We start from the raw sequence: 24,937 nt of genomic DNA, 5'->3' as shown, positions 1-24,937 counted from the left end.
CCTGCTAAAAAAAAAGAGAGAGAGAAGGAAAAGCAATACGAGAAATACCTGAACCGAGAACAGAAAAAGCGGTTAGTGGTTCCTTGGATAGATTGGACTACATTTCATGGTTCAGATCTCATCTAACAGCCACGTGTGAACCCATTCAAGCTGTTGGGAGAAGAGATCAAACGGTCAGGTGGATAATGATTGCCAAGGGGCAGGGAAAGATAAAAGAATAAGTTGTAGGAACCTCTGATTCTGATGCCTCCCGTGGAGAGACGGTCGTTAATTCTGTACTTGATGGCCTTCGAGGGGTCTATGAGGTGTATTGGGGCAGCATGACGAGTCTTGTAGAAAAGAGCACGCAATTTACCTTAGCAAAGAGTTTACCGACTGTGAAACAATACATTCACTGCTCGAGAAAACTTGCTGTACTTTGGCATAGGCTGCTCGCCGACTAAGACAGTATATGCTGGTTCGTACCACTTTGTGGATGTCCAAGATGGATCCGATCAAGTATGCGTTTGAGAAGTCAGCATTGACCGGACGGGTTGCGAGAGGGCAAATGATGTTGACTGAATACGATATTCAGTATACCTCTTAGAAAGCAATCGAGGGGAGTGTATTGTCCGATTACATCGCCCCGCAACCCATTGAGGATTATCAACCAAGGAAGTTTGAGTTCCCTGATGAGGACATCTCGAGGTGCTCAAATCGAAAGATTGTGAGGAACCGATCCCGGAGGAGGGGCCTGACCCTGAATCCGAACGGATTCTGATGTCTGATGGGGCTATCAATATGAATGGTAGTGGGGTTGGTACCGCTTTGGTTATGCCAAAGGGATCCCACATTCCTTTTGTTGCCCGGATAACATTTGAATGCACCAACAATGGTGGCTGAGTACGAAGCTTGTATCCTGGGTATCGATCTTCGGTGCGTACGTCTACTGGGGCAACGCCGCTCTCGCTCGTGTATGGGATAGAAGTGGTATTACTTACTGAGGTCTAGATCCCATTGCGGAGACCTGATGGACGAGAAATTAGAAAAGGCCGAGTGGGTAAGGACTCGATATGAAGGGAGCCCGATTGAAAAAAGGGACTGGCAGTTATTTGTCATGAGCAGTTGTACCCAGTGAATGAAACGTGCTTGTGGCTGAAAAGTGAAACTTCGTGCGTATCATGTGGGAGACGCGTTGTTGAAAATGATCCTTCCTCCTCAACGATCGTAGGGGCAAGTGGACACACAATTATGAATTCCCATTCGTGGTCAAGAAGGCGTTCTCTGGCAGAGCCTTGTTGTTGACGACCATGGATGGTGAAGATTTTCCATCCCCTGTGAATGCGGACGCAGTTAAAAAATACTTCGTAAAGAGAGACCCGCTGGACGAAAAGAATAAAAGAGTCCAAGCAAAAAAGGGCATCCCGACGAACCGAAAGAAAAAGAGAAAAGGTTCAGGCAAAAATTAGGGATAAAAAGAAAAAACTGTACACCCGGCAAGTCAAAAACCCCACAAGGGCGGCTTGGGCAAAAAAGGGTATCCCGGTGGATCGAAAACCCGAAAGGGCGGTCCAGGCAAAAGAGGGATTGAAACGAACAACTGCGTCCAGCATAATCGTTGATATTTTGGTTAACACATCATGGATAATCTCCGACAGAGATCGATCGGAAGCGTCTTGTTCAGAAGACAGAAAGTGCGGAAAGTCTTGAGGACATATGAGGTGTAACCGAGTTGAAACCCGATGAGATCACGGTTTCACATTGCCATTAGGATAGATTTTTCCTTTTGTGCGCAATCACCTCTTTCCAGGGATTGCTTCCAGTGTGCGGCTCTGTTACGAGCCACACCTCTTTTAGTCACTAAAATGCATGTTCAGTCAAATAATTTTGTTTTTGTTTTCATGACCGCTTTGATTGCAAAAACATCCGTTTATTTTTGATAAGAATATTTGCATTTTGAAACATAGAGGTTCCTTCCGATGCATGCTTATAAGATTGAAATCTGGAAATCTTATTCGGAAGTTTGAGTGACCTAGGTGTTGAAATGTTGGCACGCCTGGGGCACGCTTTTATCTAACGATCTCTTGTGCAGGTGTTGTTAGATATCTTCATTCACTTGCAGTTTGTGATGGGTAACATTTTGACAGAAGATCCCTGCAGAGTCCAATCAGGGGCAAGAGATAGAAGAACGGTGAAGAGATGAAAGAATTGCGACGACGATCCTAAAGGGTAATCAAGAAGACTCTTCAAAGTCTGAAGATTGGAGAGTTTGCCCGGATCCGACGAGATCAATTGTCTCGAAGCAAGGAAAAGACGAGAGTACTAGGTGATGAATCAGAAAAGACCGGAGGAGTCTAGGAGTCTCTCAAAAGTGGAAAATTGACACTATGGTTGGATGGTAAATGCCAGGGTTAGACGAATCGATGGGCGTTCCATGTCAAATAGGCCGTATCTCCCGAGTGGGTTTGAGAGTGTTATCTCCCTAGCAGATTCGAGATCGGTGTTTCCCCGGCAAGTCTGAAGGTTGCTATATCCCCAGTGGAAGTGTCAGTGGGTAGATTGTTCCTAAGGGTTGAGGATGTTTCCCCAGCAGGCTTGAGAGTGGCTGTTTCCCCAAGCAAGTCTGAAAGCTATTAGAACTGTTTTCCCCGACAGAGGCGTCTTTGGATAGTGTGTCCCTTAGTAGCAAGTTCAAAGGCTATTCTGTCCCCAGCAGGTCTAAGGATTTTTAGTTCCCCAGCAGGCCTGAGAGTTGGTCTGTCCCTAGCTAGTCTGAAGACTGTTGGTCCCCACTGAGACTGAAGATTGTTGTATCCCCAGCGGGTGTCTGTGAGTAGTCTGTTCCTCAGAAGTTGGATATGAAGTATTGTAATCCTCAGCATGGTCGTGAATGCATTTCCCCAACAGGGTTGTGATTGTCTTCCCCAGCAATTTTTGAAGTGGGTAGTTTTCCCAACGGAGGTTTGCATTGATGGTTTTCCCCAGTGAGTCCCCGAGTGGATCAGGTTCGGTGAAAATTATTCCCCAGTAGAGTTTATCCTGCTCATGGGTTGGCAGTTATCCCCAGTAGAGGTGAGCATTGGCTGTTTCCCCTAGCGGAGTTCCCTAGTGGATGGGATTCAGTTGAGAGTCCTCCAGTGGATTGGATTCAGTGAGAGTTGTCCCCGGTGGGATTTATCCTTTCTCCAGCAGCAATGCTATTCGCCAGCACGGTTGAGAAGTTGGTGTGTTCCCCAGACAGAGTCTCCCCAGAGTTGACTTGGTTCCTCTGCCGTCCCCAGAGTATCAGATCAGCAAAGCACCCCCAGCAGTGTGTCTCCCCACAGAGTTGGAGAATCTAATCAGATTTGTGTGCTCAGCGGAGCGATCATTTGCTCCCCAGCGGGAGTTTTCTTCATTTGCATTTTGCATGTAGTAAACATTGCATCCTCAAATAGCGTAGCATTTCCATTCAACATGGAGCATTACGCCATAGAAAAATTCAAACATATGCATTCATGTGTTAAACCTAATTGGACCATATCCCCAGCAGAGGCAGATCATTGTTCAACATCTGTACGACACATTTGCTACAGTTGCTCTTGACAGACAGCATTCAGGGTTGATAACCCCCTAGAGAGGTTTATTTCCTCACCTGCTGGTGAAAGGAAAGGTTGATTCTCCCCAGTGAGATCCCCAACAAGTGTGTAGCCTTGTTCTGACATATGTAGATGTCATCCTTGTGATACCCGTGAGTGTCGTGGTTATTCCCGTGTGGGTCTTGTTTTTGTGTCCGTAGACATCATCTTTCGATGTTCGTAACATCCTCTTTGAGTTTTTCCCATTCGTCCGTTGACGTCTAGTTGTACCTTTCTCCATTCATCCGTTGATGTCTAGTCACCTCTCTGTTGGTGTCGATAAACGTCGAGCTTTTCCCGTTCGTCCGTTGACGTATGGTTTGAGTCTTCCCATTCATCTGTTGATGTCTGGTCACCTCTCCGTTGGTATTGGTAAACGTCGAGCTTCTCCCATTCGTCTGTTGACGTCTGGTCGAGTCTTCCCATTCATCCGTTGATGTATGGTCACCTCTCCGTTGGTATTGGTAAACGTCGAGTTTTTCCCATTCGTCCGTTGACGTCTGGTCGAGTCTTCCCATTCATCCGTTGATGTCTGGTCACCTCTCCGTTGGTGTCGGTAAACGTCGAGCTTCTCCCGTTCGTCCGTTGACGTCTGGTCGAGTCTTCCCATTCATTCGTTGATGTCTGGTCACCTCTCCGTTGGTATTGGTAAACGTCGAGTTTTTCCCATTCGTCCGTTGACGTATGGTTGTATCTCTTTCTCCCAGTTCATCCGTTGATGTCTGGTCACCTCTCCGTTGGTATCGATAAACGTTGAGTTTTTCCTATTCGTCCATTGACGTCTAGTTGTATCCTTTCCCATTCATCCGTTGATGTCTGGTCACCTCTCCGTTGGTATCGATAAAGGTTGAGTTTTTCCTATTCGTCCGTTGACGTCTAGTTGTATCCTTTCCCATTCATCCGTTGATGTCTAGTCACCTCTCCGTTGGTGTCGATAAGCGTCGAGTTTTTCCCATTCGTCCGTTGACGTCTGGCTGTAGCTTTTCATTGATAAAAAATCAAAATCCCTAGTGGAGTCGTTGGTAAACGCCTTGTCTGGTCCAGTGATAAATATCAGGTCCCAGTGGAAGTTGCCATTGGTGAACAGTCTTTTCTTGGATCCCCGCAGAGTGCAAATTTCTACGGTTCTTTGGTATTCAATCCCTGTGTACCTTGGAGGTCTGACATCCGTTGCTCTCATCCGTTCAGCTTCCCAGTTGATTGAATAGGGGCAGCTGTAGCACCTCAAATTTGCACCTCCCATTTGTACATTCATTTCATTTTTAGGTCATTAACATTGCATATCATGTTGCATTTCATCAGTCAAGACTGATCAGGAGAATCCATCTGTGCAAGAGAGCAAGGGTTTTTCCATGAGCTAAAGACCCTAGGGTTGTTCTAGAGAGCTTACATGACCCAAGGATCATTTTGAAGCAACTTGACCAAAGGCTAGAGGCTCAGAAGTCCACAGTGCATGACCAAGTCATCTAAGGCTCATAAAAGTCAACTGCAAGTCAACTGAGGGCTAGGAGATGGAGAAATGGTTTGAGACACTTAATTCATGTCCTAAAAAAGGTTATTCAATGTGTCAAACATCTACCTTGAAGGTTTTGAAGCCAGATCAAAAGTTTCCAAAAATGGAAAGTGACCTGTAATTTCAAGTTTCCAAAAATGGCAAGTTTTTGGACCAACTTCAACTCAACTTTACAACATCAAATAAGCTTCAAATGAATTTTTGTCCAACATGAAAGTTGAAGATATTTCTCTCCCATTTCCAAAAAGTCCAAGATCATGAATATCTAATGAATGGTTAAGGAGTTATGATCAAATCATGGCAAAGTGTGCATGGAACTTCAAATGGCCATATCTTTTGAACCAAAACTCCAAATTTGGTGGTTCTTTTTGCAAAATTCTCCTCATGAAATGAATTTTCCAAATACCTCATCACATTGCATGAAATTGGAACATATGATCACTTGCTTGCTCATGAAGTTTTTGAAGGGAAATTGCCAAAATCAAAATTGGTTGATCACATGCATGAAATTCCAATTCCAATGTGTGCATGGAGTAATTTTGAGTGAAGTTGGGCCTTGATGTGCATTGTTCACGTGTACATCTCATGCATGAGGTGAAAGTGCAAATTTGTGCATGCACCTTGTAATCTCTTAATCCCAATTAGTTTTGGCTTAAGTGTGATTTCAGATTCATTAACAAGGCATATAAAAGGTTAATCACAACTGAATTGGAGAGAATACACATTTTCAGATCTAGATTTAGAATTTTGCTTAAATTTTTCTCTCACAAAGAACTTCCAAATTCCTCACATAAACCTCTTTTCTCTTAGTGAATTCATGATTATGGAGTGTTTTAAGTAAGATTGAACGTGCACTTTGAAGAATTCGTGCTAGATTCAACCATGCTTGAAGCTTGAAAGCATTAATGGAGTTTTCAAATTCAGTTGGATTCACACGAGTTTAAGCTTCCAATTCTTCACCAATCATCTCCACAAGACTTCTGGAATTGATCTGGACCATTACAAGCCTTGGAACGTGCAAAACAAGATTCTGCTCTTCAAGAAGGTGAAAATTCGATCTCAATTATTCTCAAATCCATGTGTATATTTGTGTAGATCTTTTAACCCTGAGCATTCTGAGCTAAAAATCGTGTGAATTGGTGCATTATTCATGGAGTTATGTGCGTTTGAAGTTTTGTATTCAAAAATGATTTTGCTCGATTCTCCTTATTCTTGATGAATTAGCATGAAATATTGTTTGATCTGTGATCCTCATGATGTAACCGTTCCAATGATATGCTTTTTGTGAATTTCTGGACATTTCTGGATTTTCTGGAAAATTGATGCATGAAGTTCATCGTGTTCATCTTCTTCCTCATGAAGAAGATGAAGATTCATGCGCTCTGGAGAACAGCGTCGGTTTCTGCATGCAATAGCGACGGTTTCTGGCATTTTGCGACGGTTTCTGGATATTTCACACGCAGCTTAGGGTTTTAGATGAAAACGGCGTCGTTTCGTGCTTTGGCGCGCATTTCATTTGAATACGTACTAGGTTCGATCCTCAGCGAAGGCAAAATATTCAAATTGTTCATCATTTTTGGCCTTTCCCTCCTTGGCCATGCTTTGTTCATTTTTGAATTTCATTTTGTATGTCAACTTCTAAAAATCATAATAAATTGAAAAATGCATCAATTCACTCCCAATTTTTTGCAAAATGATCCTTGGGATGTCTAGTTTTTTATGATCATGAGTTTGAAAGTTGTGCATGGCTGGAAATTTATTTGCTCTAGGTTGATTGAATACATGTACATTTGTGACCTTGCTTTGTTCTTTCTATCATGAAATGCTTGATTTTAATCCAATGGACTTGAAATTTTACATGCTGATTCTAGACACATTGATGGACCTTTGAGGCTTGGTTTGGTATTTTTCTCATCTACCAATTCTGTTTTATGCTTGTGTTTGCATGGTGTGACAATTTATGTCACACCTTTTGATGATCAACTTGTGCAATTTGATTTCCATGCCAAATGACCTCTAATGCTTCTGATTTTTTGTGTGATGATCATGTTGGATGTGTTGATTACTCATGATTTTTTCCAGAATTATTTGAATCATTTATGTTTTGATTGGGATTTTTCATTCTTAATGTTCAAATGTGTGCCTTGAATTGGTCATTGACTTCTCTTGCCTATTACATGAACTTGCATGATGCTTTTGATTTGGTTCTTTTTAAGACCTGTTCTTGACTGATTAAATATGATCCATGTTGAATATCAAGTTCTGTTTTGGATTTTTGATACACTTTTGACCCTAGGCCTTGACCTAGTGGTTTGTTACTTACATTTGAGTTATGATTTCAGGTTCAAGTATGCATCTCCATGGTTGATGTTGCTCCTTCATTTGAGCTTGATCATTTGTTGTTGTTGGCTAACACTTGCTGTTTTGTAGGCCTTGATGATGGTTCACTTGTGTTTTCTCATTGTGCACATTGGATTTGTCTGTCTGTTTGATATTGACTGTTGACTATTGTCTGGATTTTGTACTGATTGGTTTAGCTGTTTCCACAGGTACCTAAGTTGCTTTAAGTTCATTTGAACTTTGTTTTGCTTGCTTGTGGTTTGCTTACCACTGAGGTATAATCCCTTAATCTTCATGTAGTCTGGAAGACCTGTCATGTTATGTTGGCAGGCACCTGTTTGAAGCCCTCCTTAAGAGGCAATGTTTGTGGATGTTTAATTTTGTGCCAAGCAGGTAAAGACCTCTTAAGAGGCAATTGGCAGATAAAAGGGATGTGCAATCCATCCCCTGTTATTCAGTTGTGTCATTCACTTTGCTCACACCATGTGTTGATGCATTGTGAATAAGAACCCAAGATCTTGTTGTGTCAGTCATGTGGAGAAGAGTTCCTACATTCTGAACTCCCACACTTCCTATTTTGATTCAAGCTCTCCCAGGCCAGGGATAAGAGCTGTGAGGTCTTATCCTCACTTCCCATTTCATCTGCTTCACCCTAACTCTCAATGTTAGGGTTAAGAGCTAAAAACACCCCATTCCAGTTGGCTTGTTTCTACAGCCTAGCCTTGTATGAGCCAATTGTTTGCATATAGTGTGTGCGCTTGCTGTATTGTGCTTGTTTGTTTGATTGTGCTGTTTAGGATAGCTTGCTTCCTGTGCAAGTTAGGATAGAGACCTCAACATAGGGATCTTATGCATGACAACTTCTAGGATCGAGTCGTAGTCTCCCTAGTAGTTTGTTATCTCCATTGTCTTTGGTTAGGTTAGAAGTTCTTTCCCTGTTTAGGGGAACTACGTCGCCCTGATCCTCATACCAGATGAGGTACGTAGGCAGGAGATGAGCAGATCTCTCTGGGCGCCCTTTTTCTTTTTCAACCCTTTGTGTGTGTTGGAGTCTGACATAAGTCCAGCGATTGGCAGTTGGTTTCCTGTGTCTTGTTTGCTTGTTGGAGTCTGACATAAGTCCAGCGATTGGCAGTCGGTTTCCTGTGTGTGTGTTTATTGGTTCGGAGTTTGATGTAAGTCCAACGATTGGCATTCGGTTTCCATGTTTGCCTGTTTGTGTGGAGTCTGACATAAGTCCAGCGATTGGCAGTCGGTTTCCTGTTTGTGTTTTGTTTGGCGTGCGTTAGCCGAGCTACGAGTGCTCTGATTCTTCTCTGGTTAGAGAAGATACGTATGCATAGGATGCGACATCTTAGCGAGCACGTTTCCCCTGTCCCGAACTACGTCGACTCTGATGTCTGTGTCTGACAGACTACGTAGGCCCAGGAGGCGATATCCCGCGGAGTCCCGTTTCTTCCGTCTTCTCTGTATTTCCTTCCAGCATGTGTGCAGTGTTTGAGTAGTCTTTAGCAACCTTCCTTCTATTCTTTCTGAGCGTGGATCTCGTCGAGTACGACGGATGCGTAGGGGTGCTAATACCTTCCCTTCGCATAACCGACTCCCGATCCCATCCATCTCCGGTCGCGAGACCATTCCTTTCCAGGTTTACTTCGAGCGTTTCCTTTCCCTCCTTTGGGATAAATAACGCACGGTGGCGGCTATGTTGTTTCTTTTTCCCGCCTGTTTTTCGCGTAATGCGACATAAGGTACCACGCGCTTAAGTGATTTTGGCATATTATAAAATATGGGCCACATACACTTAAGTGGGCTTTTTAGCTTGTAGCCTACATAAGTGGTTTTATAAATAGAACCCTTGTGCAGAAGCATTTAGTGCAGTTGCATTTTTCGTTTCTCTCTCTCTCTTTCTCTCTCTCTCTCTCTCTCTCACTCACTCAAAGCCTTCATTTGTAGCAGCTAGCATTGAGATTGAAGGAATCCGTTCATGTGGACTGAGTAGAGGCATTGTCTTCGTTCAACGTTTGTGATCGCTCCGTAGATCTGCATCAAAGGTTTCAATCGTCACAAGAGGTAACGATTCTATCACTGATCATGCCCATTCGTAAGGATCACTAAAGGAGAAAATTTTAAATTCCGCTATGTTTTGGATCTCTATTCTCCTTCAGAGTGTCCCAATCACCATTGACTTGGTGTATAATACTTCGAGGAACTTAATCCTTAGATCAATAGCTTCCTCTAATCCCATGATACAAGCTTCATACTCGGCAATATTGTTGGTATAGTCAAAACATAACCTTGCAGTGAAGGGTTTATAATAATTCTTTGGAGATGTCAAAAATGCTTCAGTTCCATGTCCTAGAGAGTTTGAAGCACCATCGAACATAAGTGTCCATTGTGCCCATGGTTTGGGTGCTTCCTTGGGTCTTGGGATTTCTTAATCTCTTATGACCATGACGTCTTCGTCTAAGAAGTCAAACTTCGTGGGCTGATACTTTTCTATTGGTTAGTGAGCTATGTGATCTTCCAACACACTACCTTTAATGGATTTTTGTGTAACGTACTAGATGTCATACTCAAATAACAACACCTGCCATCAGGCGATTCTTCATGTAAGAGTTGGTTTCTCAAATATGTGCTTCAGATGATCCATTCTTGCTATTAATCAAGTGGTGTGAGTTAAAATGTATTTCCTTAACATTTGGTGGCCTATACAAGTGCACAATAAGTCTTCTTGAGTAGTGAATACCGGGACTCACAGTCGGTAGATTTTTTGCTTAGGTAGTATATGACATGCTCTTTTCTACCTGTTTCATCGTGTTAGCCTAATACACAACCCATAGCTCCATCAAGCACGATTAAAGACATAATTAGTGGTTTTCCTAGAATTGGCGGTACCAAGATCGGTGGCTCTTGCAAATATTGCTTGATTTTATTAAAGGCCGCTTGATAGTCTTTGCTCCACTCGATAACTTGATTCTTTATGAGTAATTTGAATATAAGTTCACAGGTGGCTGTGAGGTGCGATATGAACCTCACAATGTAGTTCAATCGACCTAGGAAACCACAAAACTCTTTTTATGTTCTAGGAGTTGGCATCTCTTGTATGGCATTCACCTTGTTGGGGTAGACCTTGATTTCATGTTGGCTTACAATGAAACCCAATAAATGGCCCGATCTGACACCGAATGTGCACTTGTTAGGATTCAACCTTAGTTTGAACTTCCTCAGACGATCAAATAGCTTATGTACATGTCCAATGTGATCTTCTTCTTACTGAGACTTAGCAATCATATCATCCACATATACCTCGACCTCTTTATGAATCATGTCATGAAAGAGAGTAACTATTACTCATTGATATGTTGCCCCTGCATTCTTTAAACCGACACGTATCACTTTGTAACAAAACATTCCCCAAGGGGTTATGAACATAGTCTTCTCCATATCTTAGGGATCCATTTTAATCTGGTTATATCCGGAGAAACCACCCATAAAAGAAAATACTGAGAATTGAGTCATGTTGTCCACCAATACATCAATGTGAGATAGTGGGAAATCATCTTTTGGGCTTGTTTTGTTTAAGTCTCGGTAATCCATACACATACTCACTTTTCAATTTTTATTAGGTACTAGTATAATATTGGCAACCCATTACGGATAGCTTGCAACAGCTAAGAAACCTGCGTTGAACTATATGAGGACTTCTTCAGGGATTTTGAGAGCAATGTCTGGTCTAGTCCTTCGGAGGTTCTTCTTAACTATCAGGCATTCTTCTTTGAGAGGCAAATTATGCATAAAAATGTTCATATCCAACCTAAGCATGTCTTGATACGACCAAGCAAGCACGTCTACATAGTTATGCAAAAGTTCAATCAGCTTCTTTTTCACAACTTCTTCTAGGGAAATGCCTATCTTGACCTCTTTTCGATTCTCCTCAGTTCCGAGATTGATGATCTCTACCGATTCCTAATGCAGTTGTATGAGTCATGCTTTAATAGTATGGCTAACTCTTTAGGGAGTTCATAATCTTCCTCACCGTCCTCTTTATCTTGGTTAACTGGAAGACCAAAATCATATTATACTATAGCAGTGTCACTATCAATTGGTTTAGATGTGGATCTACATGTTTTATCATGCTTTTGTGTTTTGGAATATGGAGTGAAAAATGTTTATGAAAAAATCCATTTGAAAAAAAAATAAAGATACTGAAAGAAAAAGGATCTTGATTGAATGTAAAAAATAAGTTTTATTAATGATAAACAAAGTTTAAAATAAATGGGGGCCCTTACAACAGACACTTGTTATCCATGTTCAAACTTAGCAGTAATGAAAGTGTTTAGAATGTGAGGAATATGTCTTTCATACCTCATAGTCTTGCTAGCTTCGGGTAGTTGATAACCCAAACCGAAAAAGTCCTTCTTCTCTGGGATTTCCAACAGCTTGCCCCAACCTTCAGGGTTTCAACATCCTATAATAACTCTCAAGTCCTTCCAAGATGTCACAGAGGTTTCGGCTTCTTGATTTTTTCCACCAGATGAGTGATGACAACAAAAATTTCTAAGGCTTAGAATAACGTCTCTAGAATCTCTTCCCCGACTTCAATATATGGGTATGAAGATAGATGACTCACAAAGATATCTTCTTCTCCATTAATCACAACTAATTTTCCTTTGACCATGAATTTCATCTTTTGATGGAAAGTCGATGTGACTTCCCCAACACCATGGATCCATGGTCCTCCAAGTAGACAGGTGCACGCAGGTCCTATATCCATAACATGAAAGGAAATGTAGAACATATGAGGCCCGATCTTTATATGAAGGTCCACCTCCCCCAAACACAGAGCTTTTATAACCCTCAAAGAATCTAACTACCATTGAACTTGATTTTAGTATGACACACACTATTGTAAATTTCATCAAAGTAGTCTTTGGCATTACATTCGAGGATGATCCATTATCAATCAAAACTCTAGATAAGTGAGTGTTCATACACCTGATTTACATATGCAAAGCATTATTGTGGGATCTTCCTTGAGAAGGTAGCTCATTATTGTTGAAGCCTAGGCATGCCCCCGGGGTCAAATTAGCTACCACTCCATCAAATTGGTTTATAACGATGTCCTTCGTTACATGGGCAATACTCAAGATTTTCATCAGTGATTATCGATGCGCCTATGAGCTTAATAGTAAATACATGATTGAGATCTTTGAAGGAGTTTGATTAAGTTGATCCAGCACTCTATAGTCACTTTTCTTGATCAGTCTCAAGAATTCTCCAACATCTTTATCACTGACAGTTCCCTTCATGGAACTTTGCCTTTGGTCTATTTTTTCTACCACCTTCCCTTTAGCATTAGCTAAAGCCTCACCACATTTATGTTGTACCAAGGTAGACTCGAACACACGACCACTGCGGTTCATACCTTCAGTGCCTGCTATGTTTGTTATTACAGGTTCTTTGATCAATAAAGATTGATTGTCTTGCCTCTGCCCATTAAAATAAAATGCGGGATCATACTTCCAAGGCACTGCTTTCGTATCCTCATAAGGGAAATGAGATGGGACCTCAATCACTATTGTGTTCTTTGGAGGCACTAGTATCACAAAACTTGTATTTTAACAAGGAGTTACCATATGATTTATTATCTTTCCATTTATGTCAACAACAACCACATATTCTTCTTTGGAAAGGCGTTCAATTTGGACTACTCCCTGATTCATAAGTTGTTGTAAATTTTTCTCGAAGGCATCATTATGCTCTAGAAGGAAACCACGCTTCAATAAGTTCTCCTTCAAGATACTTATCGGAGTTTTCACCTACTCCACTTTTTTAGTAACTCTTGATCAATAAAGTTTTCAACATCATTCATAAGTGGACCCGCATGTGTAGGCATATGGTTTTTCTTGACATTCAGAGTAGGCTTGTCGAAAGTGATAACTTGGGAATCTATCAGATCTTGAACCTTATGGTTGAAAGCCCAAGAGTTCTCTAGAGTGTTCCATGGGGATCCAGTATGATACTCATACCTCGCATTCTCATAATAGTTTGGTGGGAATGGGCGAGGAGGAGGAACAAGTGATTTGAGATCAACCAACGAGTCTCTAAGTAGATGTTGCAATAATTGCCTGTGAGGTATAGGGAGGGGATCAAACTTCCTTGAAGGCTTCTTATATTAATTTTATCGACGAGTCACATAAGATTGTTGTGGTTGTTGTTGATATAGTTGGAACTATTGTTGAGGAATCATCCAGTGCTGCTGAGTTTTCTATTGATATGGTGGAAGTGTTACTTCTATGATATGGTAGTATGATACAGGTGCATAGTATTCCTTCCTTTCATTCCATGGTGTTTTGACACATCATTAGTCTTACCTTCTTTCTTCCTTGAAAAATTAGGAGTATACTTCTGTGTATTAGCCATAGTACCTAGAATTTTACCATCTTTCAAACCAACCTCGATTTGTTTCCCTATGATGACCAAGTCAGAGAAACTTGGAGAGACAGTCCCAACCATATTTTCATAAAATGGACTTTGCAGAGTGTCCATAAACATGTCAATAAGTTCTCGATCTAACAAAGGAGGTTGGACTTTAGCATCCAATTCTCTCCATCTCCAAGTGTATTCTTTGAAAGTTTCTTTGTCTTTTTGGGAGAGATTTTTCAATTGGTTGCGGTTAGGAGCCATGTCAGAATTGTAGTAGTAATGCTTGATGAAAGCTTCATCTAAGTCTTTCCAAAATCGAATGCATCTTTGCTCCAATTGGATGTACCATTCCAGTGATACCCCACTAAGACTATCTTAGAAGTAGTGGGTCAATCGTTTGTCATCCTTTGTATGGGAAGCCATCTTTTTGACATAAATCTTCAGATACGTTTTAGGACATGTGAATCCCTTATACTTGTCAAATTCACATGCCTTGAATTTTTGTGGAATTACGACATATGACACCAAACACATCTCAGCAGGATCTAACCCATAGACCTCGTGACCTTCAATAGTCGTCAACCTTTCTTCAAGCACCTTGTACTTGTCATAAACCTTGGGTTCTTCAGAAATGACCATAGAGGATGCCCCTTGTTTTGGCACCTAAGTCATGTACCCAAGATCCTCGTCTCCATACTGTAAAACTAAGTCCACATAGTTGTCATAGGCAGAAGAATTATTGACTGGTATTTACATAGGGCGAGGTGCCCCATTCTTTGAGGAAGGTGGTAAGAGCCCTTCGGGATGTGGCACGACCCATTCAAAAGGTGGTAGAGTTGTTTCTGGTTGAGTCAAGTCAGTCTTTCCATTTTTGTACTAAGGAATCAACCTTATAAGAGGGTTTCCATCTTCAGGAATGCTACTGACTCAGCACTAACAGTTTCTTTGGAGGAGGCCTTTCATTCTTTATCTTGTCGTACGATCAGATAAGTCAAGGCGTGCATTTTATGATACACACTTCCTATTACTTCATCCATGTTTCCTTTTATGGAGTCCATGTCTTCTCAGAGAGCCGTTTGGTTTTGTTCAATCTGGTCCATAGCTTTTTGGTATCGAGCTCTTATTAGTGGAGGTCAGGGAGTCAACTTTCTTATTTAAAGGTCTGGAAGGATGATGGGAAATGATGAACTTCTTTTGTATGCAATAAATGTAAATGCACATGGGTATATGTATGCATATGCATGGGATGCAAAAAAGATTTTGAATAGTTTATTTTCAAGGAATCTGAATTTATTAGTTATTGCCAGCAATGAAATATATAGACAAGATCTATTCAGAAGCAAAACTTTTTATTCATTAATAAATCCAAAGTAAAAATAGAAATCGAACTACTGCGGAGGGAGTTTTGAACTCTCAATCGCATCCATAACTTTCTTAAATTTTCTCAACATGAGCTTAACTCTCTCATATTGATTTGAAAGGTTTTTCTATTGTTAGATTCCATTTCTTTTCTTTTCGAATGCCCAACTATAAATTGATTTTGTCAAAATTCCTTGAAATAGATGAAAAAAATATTTTAATGACATGATGATGTAAGTGTTTAAGGTCAAGGATAGGTAAGTAGGGTAACACGAAAAACAAGACCTAATTAAAGAAGTCTCCCTGACAGGTTGGTTCTAAGTTTATACCACCTAATCCCCTCACATGTAGGTTCTAAGGTCTTTTGACAAAGGATCCTAGAGTCATGGATTATACCCAAAGCTTCACCATGACAAGAGGCTTATCCTACCAAGGTTACCCTTCAGGATAAGTCTCATCTAGGTGGGACCTTAGTATCTACCCTTGCAGATTGATAACATAAGGTTACCATTGAGGAAACGAGTTCTCGATAAAGGTTCATAGGGTCATAGACCATATTCAAATTATCAACATAATGAAGGGTGAACCCTACTGTGAAGACGAGTTTGAAATAATCTACTATGAGTGGAGTCTTCATGCCAATCAATGAGATGGATATCCCCCGATTGATATGACAAGACTACCGTTTTAAGCCTATGTTTTTCAAAAGCTTGGGTGTAGAGCTTTACACAAAAAAAGAAATCTCAATATAATATGAACAAAATAAAATGTATAAAAATAACAACAAAAAGATAAAAATAAAAGCAAGAAACTAAAACTAAGAGCCTTAAAAAGGCCAAAGGAAACAAACATAATAAACAACCCTAAAACTAAAGTGTAGGTTTGACTCTCTTTAGGAAAGTATCCGCAGCAGAGTCATCATCAGAGTCACCAGTTATCGTGACTGGAAATATCACAGAGTCAACATCATATTTTATTCATTTCTAAGAAATATGTGAAATAATGATAAAACCCTAGAGGAAAAAGGATATGACGGTCATTGCAACTAAATATGGGTTCGGGAGTCAGTTAAGTGAGGGGAAGGTGTCAGGCACCCCTCACCTCCGTTGTACTCAATGACAACCTTCTCTAGCCTAGGGTTTAATGTATTTTTCTAAGGGGATGTTTGCATGTTAATTATTTTTACTTGATTTTAATTATTTACAAAGAGAGGGGTATGTACAAAAGGATAAAATCGGAAAAGAGTTAGTTTTAAATTAGGGGACTCACCAGGGTTTCGCAACCTTGTTCCTACGCATTCTCACTCAATGGTAAGAAAGTTAAAGTCTACGTAGTTCGACATTTTGTTGGTTGGTTGATTTTAGTTTGTGAAAAGAGTTTTATTGCACAGGGCAAAAGAAGTTAATTTGTCGCATGGGGCGAAAGCAGAAATTGATTTGATGAGTGACATGGATTTTAGGGTGGGAAGAGAAAGTCATTATTATTTTTTATTTTTTTGATTAAATGAAAATGTGATATTTTTTGTATTTTTGACCTAAGCATAAAAACAAATATTTTTGTTGTATTTTCTTTTTTGTATTTTTCTTATAAACAGGAAAAGTGAATCAACTAACAAAAACTAGAGATGAACTAATATAAAGGACTGAGTCAAGAAATAACAATTAAACGACTAAAATTAAAAAAAGATTTGAGAACTTTAATTACATAACTATAACTAAATCAGAGATGAACTAATAAAAAGATTTGTATCCCTGTATCCTTACAGTAACCGAAATTTGTCTTGACTTTCTCAAAGAAAAAAATCAAGGCTTCACTTGGTTTATTTTTGTACCCTCTCCCAGATCGACATCTGGTGTTTGATACAAAAGGAAAAAATAAAGAAAAATCATAAGCATTAGTAGTAACGTACCCATATATGATTTTATATTGTTCGGACTCTCTTTCTCCTCCTCACATTTCCAACTCAAATTTAAGACAGACAAAAATCATTTTTTTCCATCTCTCAAATTCATTCCTGCAGGTCAAATACATATGCAATTCAAACACAACACCACACAAATAACTGAACAAAAATGATAGGAATATGGGGATTAGCGGAAGGAATCCGAAGAAGGGTGGCGGAGCCGGATCAATGTCATTGCTTAGAGAGAGGGAGGTCGTCGGTGTTGGTGTTCCATGCAGTCTCAGAGGTGTGTGCGGTTGAGCTTTCAAATGGAGAGGGTGGCCGGTGTTGTGTTGGTCTTAGGTGGTTGGGTTCGCGGTTTTCGTCAAGTTTCCGATGATGGTTTCGTAGTAGCTTCGGTTTCTCTCCCCTTCTATTTTGTTTTTAATTTGGTCATTTTTGCTCTATAATGTATGTTTGTTGAATTTACTAGGGTGATGTTGTTGGAAAAAAATTATGATATTAGTGTTTTTGCAACTGTACATGAATATGGTGTTTGATGGTGTTGTGTGGTGGCTTTGATTAGTGATGATGGATGTGGTTGGGGTAAGTTTGGAGTGAAAGGTTATGCAAACGTAGATGTGTATGTGTATAAAAAAATGACAAGGTTTTGATTTGTTGGTGTTTGGTTTGTGATATGGATCGGTTGGGTTGGATCGGTTTTCGGGCCCAAATTCCCAATCCGACCTAACCATCGGTTGGAAAAAACATAACCAAAACCGACCGGTTTGCAATTCGGTTATTTTCGGTTTCGGTTTTGTTCGGTTCGGTTTCATAATGCGGTTTATTCGGTTTTAAAAATAATTGAGCTCATTCCAAAATAAACCCAACACAAGTGGATTTTATCTAGGATTTAAATAGCACAATTTTATACTAGTCTTTAAACTTTTAGTTTACTTATGAACAAAAAAATAAAACAATATATCTTAAAACTTATGAAATTGCTGCATTTTTCGGAAATGGATTGAACAATCATTGTTAACATTTGTTCATAATATGCTCATAGCCGACACTATGATAGCCCCCAAATTATGCAAAATTACTGCAGTGAATGGGTTTTTGTAAGAAGCTCTAGTCTTGGGGAAGAAGTGCTATCTCAATTTCTTGAAGTGATTTCCCTTTGGTTTCCACCACATTTCTTTTTACAAAGATTACTGCCATCATGCAGAATGTAGCAAACATTGAGTAAAGCAGTTGTGGACCAAGTTTCTCCAGTAAACGCAAGAACAGTAACCCAACAAGGAAATTACAGACCTGTACAAAATTGCAATGAACTTTAGAAGTCTTCATTTTCTCAATTCAACCATGGTAAAATTCAGGAAAGTATAACATAATTTATCAAACTTGGTTAGACTAAACGGTGTGCAGACGATGTAACTTTGACTAATTTGTAATAGAACAGAGCATAAATTACAAACAAGCAGAAGAAAATTACCCAATGTACAGACATACAGAATGCCATGGCTTTGGCTCTGATTCGACTGGGAAAGATTTCTGTTAGAAGTAGACCTGGAACTGGACCAGCTCCAAGAGCAAATGTAAAGACAAACCTGCATGAAAGAAGAAAAAACGTCAGTGTTCATTTTCTGGCAATGTCTGCCCAACATGCACTGCATACAACCCTAGCCAAAGGTGATGGTTCCAAGTTTTTTTTAATCGCGTGACTGTTCCAAGTGACATCAATGATTATTATTATTTTTTGTATCCAAGACATCCTCAATAGTTCTCTTTTCAAAACATCATCCACTAGTGACCTTAAATCATTAATAAAAGCAACTTCTCTCCGGCTAATAAAATGTCATGTCACTATTTCTAGAAATATGAATTTTGTTTAACTCATAATTTTCACTACAGATGCATCTATCAAGAATCAAGATCTGTATTCATAGTTACAGCATACTTACATTAGCATGCCACCAACAGATAGGTACAGAGCTCCCGTGTTTAGTAAAAGTGAACTTGCTCCTGTGGCTTGAATGATCATTGATATCGCCTATACAGTGTATATATAAATATATTAAAATTCAGATTAAAGACCAGGTTAATCTTTTTTATATACAATAACAAGATAAGATAATTAAAGCATCATAACACAATAAAGGAAATTTCCCACAGTTTTGTAATGTTGTGTGCTTGCATTGGTTCACATGCCAAACGATATTTCCCCTCTTCGTTACTTTTGATTGTAATTATAATATAATTTGTTTTTTCCTTCATTATTATTTAGATATAATTCTGAAGATAGTTTAGCTGCTACTGTTTTGCTCCTAATCTTGAGGAAATCCAATTAAGTCTTGGAGTTGTAGATAGTTTAGCTGCTACTGTTTTCAAATTTTATAATAAACACCAAGTCAGGACTTACAAAAGGATAACTTGTTTCTGGGTACCATATTGTGATGTGTGTGAAAATCACCTTTAATATGATGATATGTTACGACTGGATTATTAAGAAAAGATATAATAGAACATCTATGCATAATTTACCATGCCAAAGAAACTCCAAAAGAGTAGAACCTTCCTTCCAAGTTTATCCATCAAAACCGTTGAAATGATAGATCCTGAGATAAACAGGAAAAAAAAATTAGCATTTGAGAATACAACAACTTAATGCTATTAGAATGAAAATGAAACTGTACCTGTCAAATTAGCAAATCCTATGCACACATTTGCAACATCCGATGGTACTCCAGCACTTTTAAAAACAGTTGAAGAGAAATAAAACACAGCATTTATACCAGATAGCTGTTGTAAAGCAAATAGGGTTGATCCAATAAAAACAACTGCAAAACGAACTCGTGAATAAAAAATGACTTTTGGATACCTAAAGAAACCAGTGACAAGCTAATAACAATGACATAAACACACAATGACGCGACTTTCCTAGAGATAGACATAAAAAACTATATACCTTTAGAATGATGACAATGAAGCAATTCAGAGAACTTCACAGTATCAGTATCGTCACCTCTATCTACCTTGGATAACTGTGATATTGCAAACTTTGCTTCGGATACACCCAGAAGCCTTTCAAACTCAACTTCAGCTTCAGCAGTTCTTCCTTGCTATATGACAAAAGAGATAAATGATCGAGGACTGTCAAAAGGATGATAGATCGAAGCAACACAGGATGAACATTTGTCTTCAAGAACTATAAACACAATCTGAATATTCCTCAGTAGTTATAAAACTAGATTAACAGAGATTATTTGATCATTCACTAGAAAACTAGATAATGAAGCTTGCACTTATTTGTAAATGTAAAAAAGACACATAGAGCACTTCAACAGAGTAACAGCTTGATTAACAGAGATTTCAAGTGATTCAAACAAATTTAGGAGCAAGAAGTTATAAATATAATATGAAATAGTATTAGGTGTCAACCTTGTATAACCAATATGGACTTTCTGCACAAAAGACCATAGCCAGAGCAAGTATAGCTGCAGGTATGGTAGATACCCCAAAACAAACCCGCCACCTGAATTAACAAATTCAGGGCATGTTTGAGAAAAGATAAAGTATAAATATCAGATAATATGTATTAAGATTTATATCATACCATCCAGAAATTTCTTTGACAGGGATTCCAATAAATAACGAGCCCAATATGCAGAGGCATTACCTTCCTGATGACCAGCAAACGCAGTAGCTACTGAAACGGTTCCATCCTTAGTTTCAAAAAATGACTCCAAAAAAGAAAGGCTTGTCTTATTGAATCACAAAGTGACTCCAAAATATTCAAAAATTCACAGCTGCAAATCAAATCAAATCAGTATAGTTAAACCAATGTAAGACATAAAACAAAACTATATTTTTCATACCTAGGCGAGAATTAAACAGGCCCAGCCTGTGTAGGAGCAGCTGCTCCACCAGTAGCTACTTGAAACTCTACAAGTTGTTTAAACATACGTTAAACATATAGAAAGAGGCTTAATTTTAACAAATATTTAAAATAATGTTAAAAGAGACAAAGTTTTCATTAATAACGTACCTGAAACAATTGATTCACTAATCTCATATTCTTCAGTCATATTAAGGACATTTAGATCATTGTCAGAAGGCTTCAACCAGTTTTGAGTACATATAAGCGCTTCGACCATATCTGGACTCAAAGAGCTCCTATAGATATCTAAAATCCTCCCCCCCGTGCTAAAAGCACTTTCTGAGGCTACACTAGAAACAGGTGTTGCCAACACATCCCGAACCAAGGTTGCTAATATAGGATAACGGGTGCAATTTTCCTTCCACCAATTAAGAATACTAAAATTTTCCCCCTCCCCGCAACAAGGGTCACCTAAGTACTTCTCTAGTTCATTTTCATTTTCAATTGTGTCTTTTTCCTTCAGATGTTTCTTAAAAGCATTAGCCCTTGTAAAAGGTGATGGTTCTTTTGGTTGGGAAGATGCTTCTCCAAGGGAAGTGCTCCCTGGTGCACTTAAAGGACTAGCCCCAACATTCTTATCATGATCAGATTTATGCCAATTATATAGTTTAAACAAACTAGTTTTGACACATTCAATATTTTTCTTGGCAAGGTCACTAGAATGCCCATACATATCATTAAAAGACCACTCAATATAGTTAAACTTAAACCTAGGATCAAAGATCACTCCATAGTAAAGAAAATGATTCACTTTTCCCACATCCCCCCAATACTTATCATATTTAACCTTCATATGTGAAATCATTGGAGCCACATAAGAATTCAAGTTAAATGAAGCTTCTTGAAGCTCACACAAAATTGAAGACAAGTTATGAAAAGCTAAATGCAAGGACACTTCTTGCGAAGTTGAAAACACTTTGGTTGCCTCATAGAAGGTTTGTAAGAAAACCACAAAAGCCCTAACTTTTTTCCAATCCTGAGAACCGGGTGGACCGGTAAGGAGGTCAAAATATTCGATGTATCCAGGATCCTCATCAATCATATTGTCAAATGCAGCTTCAAACTTTTCAGCAGCATCCAACATTAGGTAAGTGGAATTCCACCTTGTAGAAACATCAAGACAAAGTTTTTTTTTACAAGTTATGCCCGCAAGTTCAACACACTCCTTAAACTTCATAGCTCTTTGTGGAGAAGACCTTACAAACCTAACAGCAGTGCGAACTGATTCAATAGACCATTCATGTTCTTTTTCACCATCTCTCACTACCAAGTTCAAGACATGGGCAGCACACCTCATATGCAAATAATCACCTACACCCAGTAAAGCATTCTTGCTCTTAAGTCTTCTATCCAAATAACTCACAGCCACATCATTTGCTGTTGCGTTATCCAGGGTAATTGTAGACACTTTCCTAAGCCCCCATTCCCTCAAAACGTCCTCGACTTTCATGCCAATGGTATCACCTTTGTGATTTGGAACTAAAGAGAAACTAATAATTTTTTTTGGTACTTCCAAGCAGTGTCAATGAAGTGTGCAGTGGTGGCCATATAACTAAGGTTTTGTATCGAAGTCCAACAGTCTGTGGTTAGTGCAACCCTAGTACAATCAGATTTAAAAAAGGCTTTAAGACGTGACTTTTCAGCTAGGTAAAGCTGAAAACAATCCCTAGCAACGGTCCTCCTAGTAGGGATAGCCATTTGGGGTTGCAATTGTTTACACATTTGCTTAAAACCAACACCCTCAACCACTCTAAAGGAATGTTCATCAAGGATAACAAAGGTATTAATGGCCTTCCTACAGGCTGCAACATTAAACCTTTGACTAGTTGGAACTAAAAACCCACCCTCGCCGCTTACAAGGTTTGTCTGATTGGGGTCTTTCAACAAAAGGGCAGGGTTTTTGTAACACACTTTCGAGTGAGCTAGCATGTTAGAAGTACCATGTGTTTTAGGGTCACATCGGTACCTTTTATGACAGTGTTTACACGCGGCTATAGGTTCAGGCTCATCCGGTAAAATGTTAAACTCTTCCCAAACCGTAGAAGTTTTTCTACTACCACTAGCATTAAGTTTCCTTTTTCGAAGTGGAGGGAGTGCAGTACCAGCAGCTGCTCCTATAATTCATACATTTAAAAATGACAGCATAACATGTATCACTTATTAAACAAACACTCAGTATAAAAATGACAGGTCATGGCATTACCTTGACTCACTCCTTGATCTACAACTCCGCTAGGAACTCCAACTCCTTGCAAGCTAGGAACTCCAACTCCTTGCAAGCTACTTTTGCCGCGCTCCATTGGCGGCAGGACTCATCCAACTCCTTGATCTAACAAGCTCGGTGGTGATTTGTGGTTGAATAATGGACGACGACGGTTCTTCGTTAAATGATGAAACCACGAACTAGCATCAACCGAAAAATTGGAAGGTAGAAAGAGTTAGTTCTTAAACGATGAAACCACGAACTGGAAATTGAAAGGATGAACCCTAGAATCAACCGATTACCTGAGAGAATGATGAACCCTAGCGGAGTAACGTTGCTGTTTGTGCGTATGAATCTCACGAAAAAGTAGATGGTTGTGCGTATGAATCCTATGCAAATTAGCAAAATGAAACTGTACCTGTCAAATTAGCAAATTAGCAAATAAATGAAACTGTACCTGTCACATCTCTAACTATAGGAATGAAAACCGGTCGGTTTCGGTTTTCTGTGGAGTCAATTCAGAGATCCGATTTCGACTGAATGGAGTCATAGGTAACCGAAAAATACTTACCCATCACCCGATGACCTGATCCGGACCGCATGCTTACATAATATTTGATTCGGTTTTAACGGTTTCTTGTGGGTTTAGGTTCTCTTGTCCACCCCTATATAGTGTGGGTAATGTAACTTGATGTATGAGATAAGATAAGTATTATGTTATGGGTATGGATTATTCACTCAGTGTGTGAATGGAAATTTTATGGTGTTCCCCCCTTCTGTGTGAAAAGAAATGTGTCTTTTATAACGCCTTTGGATCAACTCAAAAAAATAAAATAAAGCCACATGAATGACATTTAACACAATTTTCAATTATATCTTTCTGGTCAGATGTTGTCTTGAAAATAAAATATGCATATTTAAAAAAAAATCTTTATTATTATAAATATTACATCATGTACAAAAAAAAATAAAGGTTAAATAGTAATAATAATAATAATAATAATAATAATAATAATAATAATAATAATAATAATACAAACTTTGGTTTTTTCTAATAATAATAAAACTTATAGAATATTACAAAAAATGAAAAATGATAATACCATAATAATAATGAGAAAAAAATAATGAAAAAAAAGAAAAAATAGAAATAAAAAAGGATAATGGAAAAACGAACAAAAGTCTAAAAAACAAAAACCAGCCCTTGCTAGGATTCAAATCATGGACCTCATGCATGCTATTCACACACCACCAACTAAGTTATCATATTTATTCAAAATAAAATGTGATTAAAACCCATATTATTGTAAAAAAAAGTCCGGGCAAAATTGAGGTATGACATAATCCAGTTTATTTAATGAATTTTATAAACAACATAGAATTGTGCATGAAATGACTGGACCATATTCTCCTGAAATGAATCGTAAACCAAAAAGAAAGAATAGAACTCTTAAAGATATGTTCATTCCTATCATGTTAAATTATGGTGTTGCATCTCATTTATGGATGGCATTTTATTTATTGTTTGCTATGTCCTGAATAAAGTTCCCAAGTCTAAAAATAAGATTTCTTATTACGAGATATTGACGAAAAGACAACCAAACTTATCTTACTTTAGAACTTGGGATTGTTAAGCTTATCTCAGGATTCTGGATCTGAAGTGAGTTAAACTCGTAGT

At 38.9% G+C, this 24,937-nt stretch overlaps 3 protein-coding genes across 3 annotated transcripts; all 3 read right to left on the bottom strand.

The window, feature by feature from the left end:
• Positions 1–18,100: 18,100 nt before the first annotated feature.
• Positions 18,101–20,840, bottom strand: LOC127137117 (probable plastidic glucose transporter 2). The gene is made up of 8 exons (XM_051063602.1): positions 20,827–20,840; positions 20,558–20,651; positions 20,085–20,238; positions 19,813–19,956; positions 19,661–19,734; positions 19,081–19,169; positions 18,612–18,726; positions 18,101–18,430 (listed from the first exon to the last, which is right to left on the bottom strand). Exons 1-8 carry the CDS (start codon positions 20,838–20,840, stop codon positions 18,248–18,250), a joined length of 867 nt encoding a protein of 288 aa, XP_050919559.1. The 3' UTR covers positions 18,101–18,247.
• On the bottom strand, positions 20,770–22,286 carry LOC127075111 (zinc finger BED domain-containing protein RICESLEEPER 1-like). Its single transcript, XM_051016559.1, has 3 exons — positions 21,165–22,286; positions 20,995–21,061; positions 20,770–20,925 (listed from the first exon to the last, which is right to left on the bottom strand). The coding sequence occupies exons 1-2, from the start codon at positions 22,231–22,233 to the stop codon at positions 21,006–21,008; spliced, it is 1,125 nt and encodes a 374-aa protein (XP_050872516.1). The 5' UTR covers positions 22,234–22,286; the 3' UTR covers positions 20,770–20,925; positions 20,995–21,005.
• Positions 22,287–22,299: 13 nt separating this feature from the next.
• Positions 22,300–23,402, bottom strand: LOC127075110 (zinc finger BED domain-containing protein DAYSLEEPER-like). The gene is made up of 2 exons (XM_051016558.1): positions 23,260–23,402; positions 22,300–23,170 (listed from the first exon to the last, which is right to left on the bottom strand). The coding sequence occupies exons 1-2, from the start codon at positions 23,354–23,356 to the stop codon at positions 22,536–22,538; spliced, it is 732 nt and encodes a 243-aa protein (XP_050872515.1). The 5' UTR covers positions 23,357–23,402; the 3' UTR covers positions 22,300–22,535.
• Positions 23,403–24,937: the final 1,535 nt, after the last annotated feature.

Source organism: Lathyrus oleraceus, chromosome 4 (genome assembly GCF_024323335.1).
Source record: "Lathyrus oleraceus cultivar Zhongwan6 chromosome 4, CAAS_Psat_ZW6_1.0, whole genome shotgun sequence".
NCBI lineage: Eukaryota > Viridiplantae > Streptophyta > Magnoliopsida > Fabales > Fabaceae > Lathyrus > Lathyrus oleraceus.
This window is presented reverse-complemented; position numbering and strand designations above follow the sequence as displayed.

What these genes read in the sequence shown, in the direction of transcription:
- LOC127137117 (XM_051063602.1), bottom strand. An exon ending in GTCCATATTGGTTATACAAG is followed by an intron (nt 20,239 to 20,557) that starts GTTGACACCTAA and finishes TTTGTCATATAG; the next exon opens with CAAGGAAGAACTGCTGAAGC. An exon ending in TTTGGAGTTTCTTTGGCATG is followed by an intron (nt 19,170 to 19,660) that starts GTAAATTATGCA and finishes TACACTGTATAG; the next exon opens with GCGATATCAATGATCATTCA.
- LOC127075111 (XM_051016559.1), bottom strand. Translation starts at nt 22,233, where the DNA reads ATGAAGTTTAAGGAGTGTGTTGAACTTGCGGGCATAACTTGTAAAAAA. An exon ending in TAGTGAATCAATTGTTTCAG is followed by an intron (nt 21,062 to 21,164) that starts GTACGTTATTAA and finishes AACAACTTGTAG; the next exon opens with AGTTTCAAGTAGCTACTGGT.
- LOC127075110 (XM_051016558.1), bottom strand. Translation starts at nt 23,356, where the DNA reads ATGGAGCGCGGCAAAAGTAGCTTGCAAGGAGTTGGAGTTCCTAGCTTG. An exon ending in AGATCAAGGAGTGAGTCAAG is followed by an intron (nt 23,171 to 23,259) that starts GTAATGCCATGA and finishes TATGAATTATAG; the next exon opens with GAGCAGCTGCTGGTACTGCA.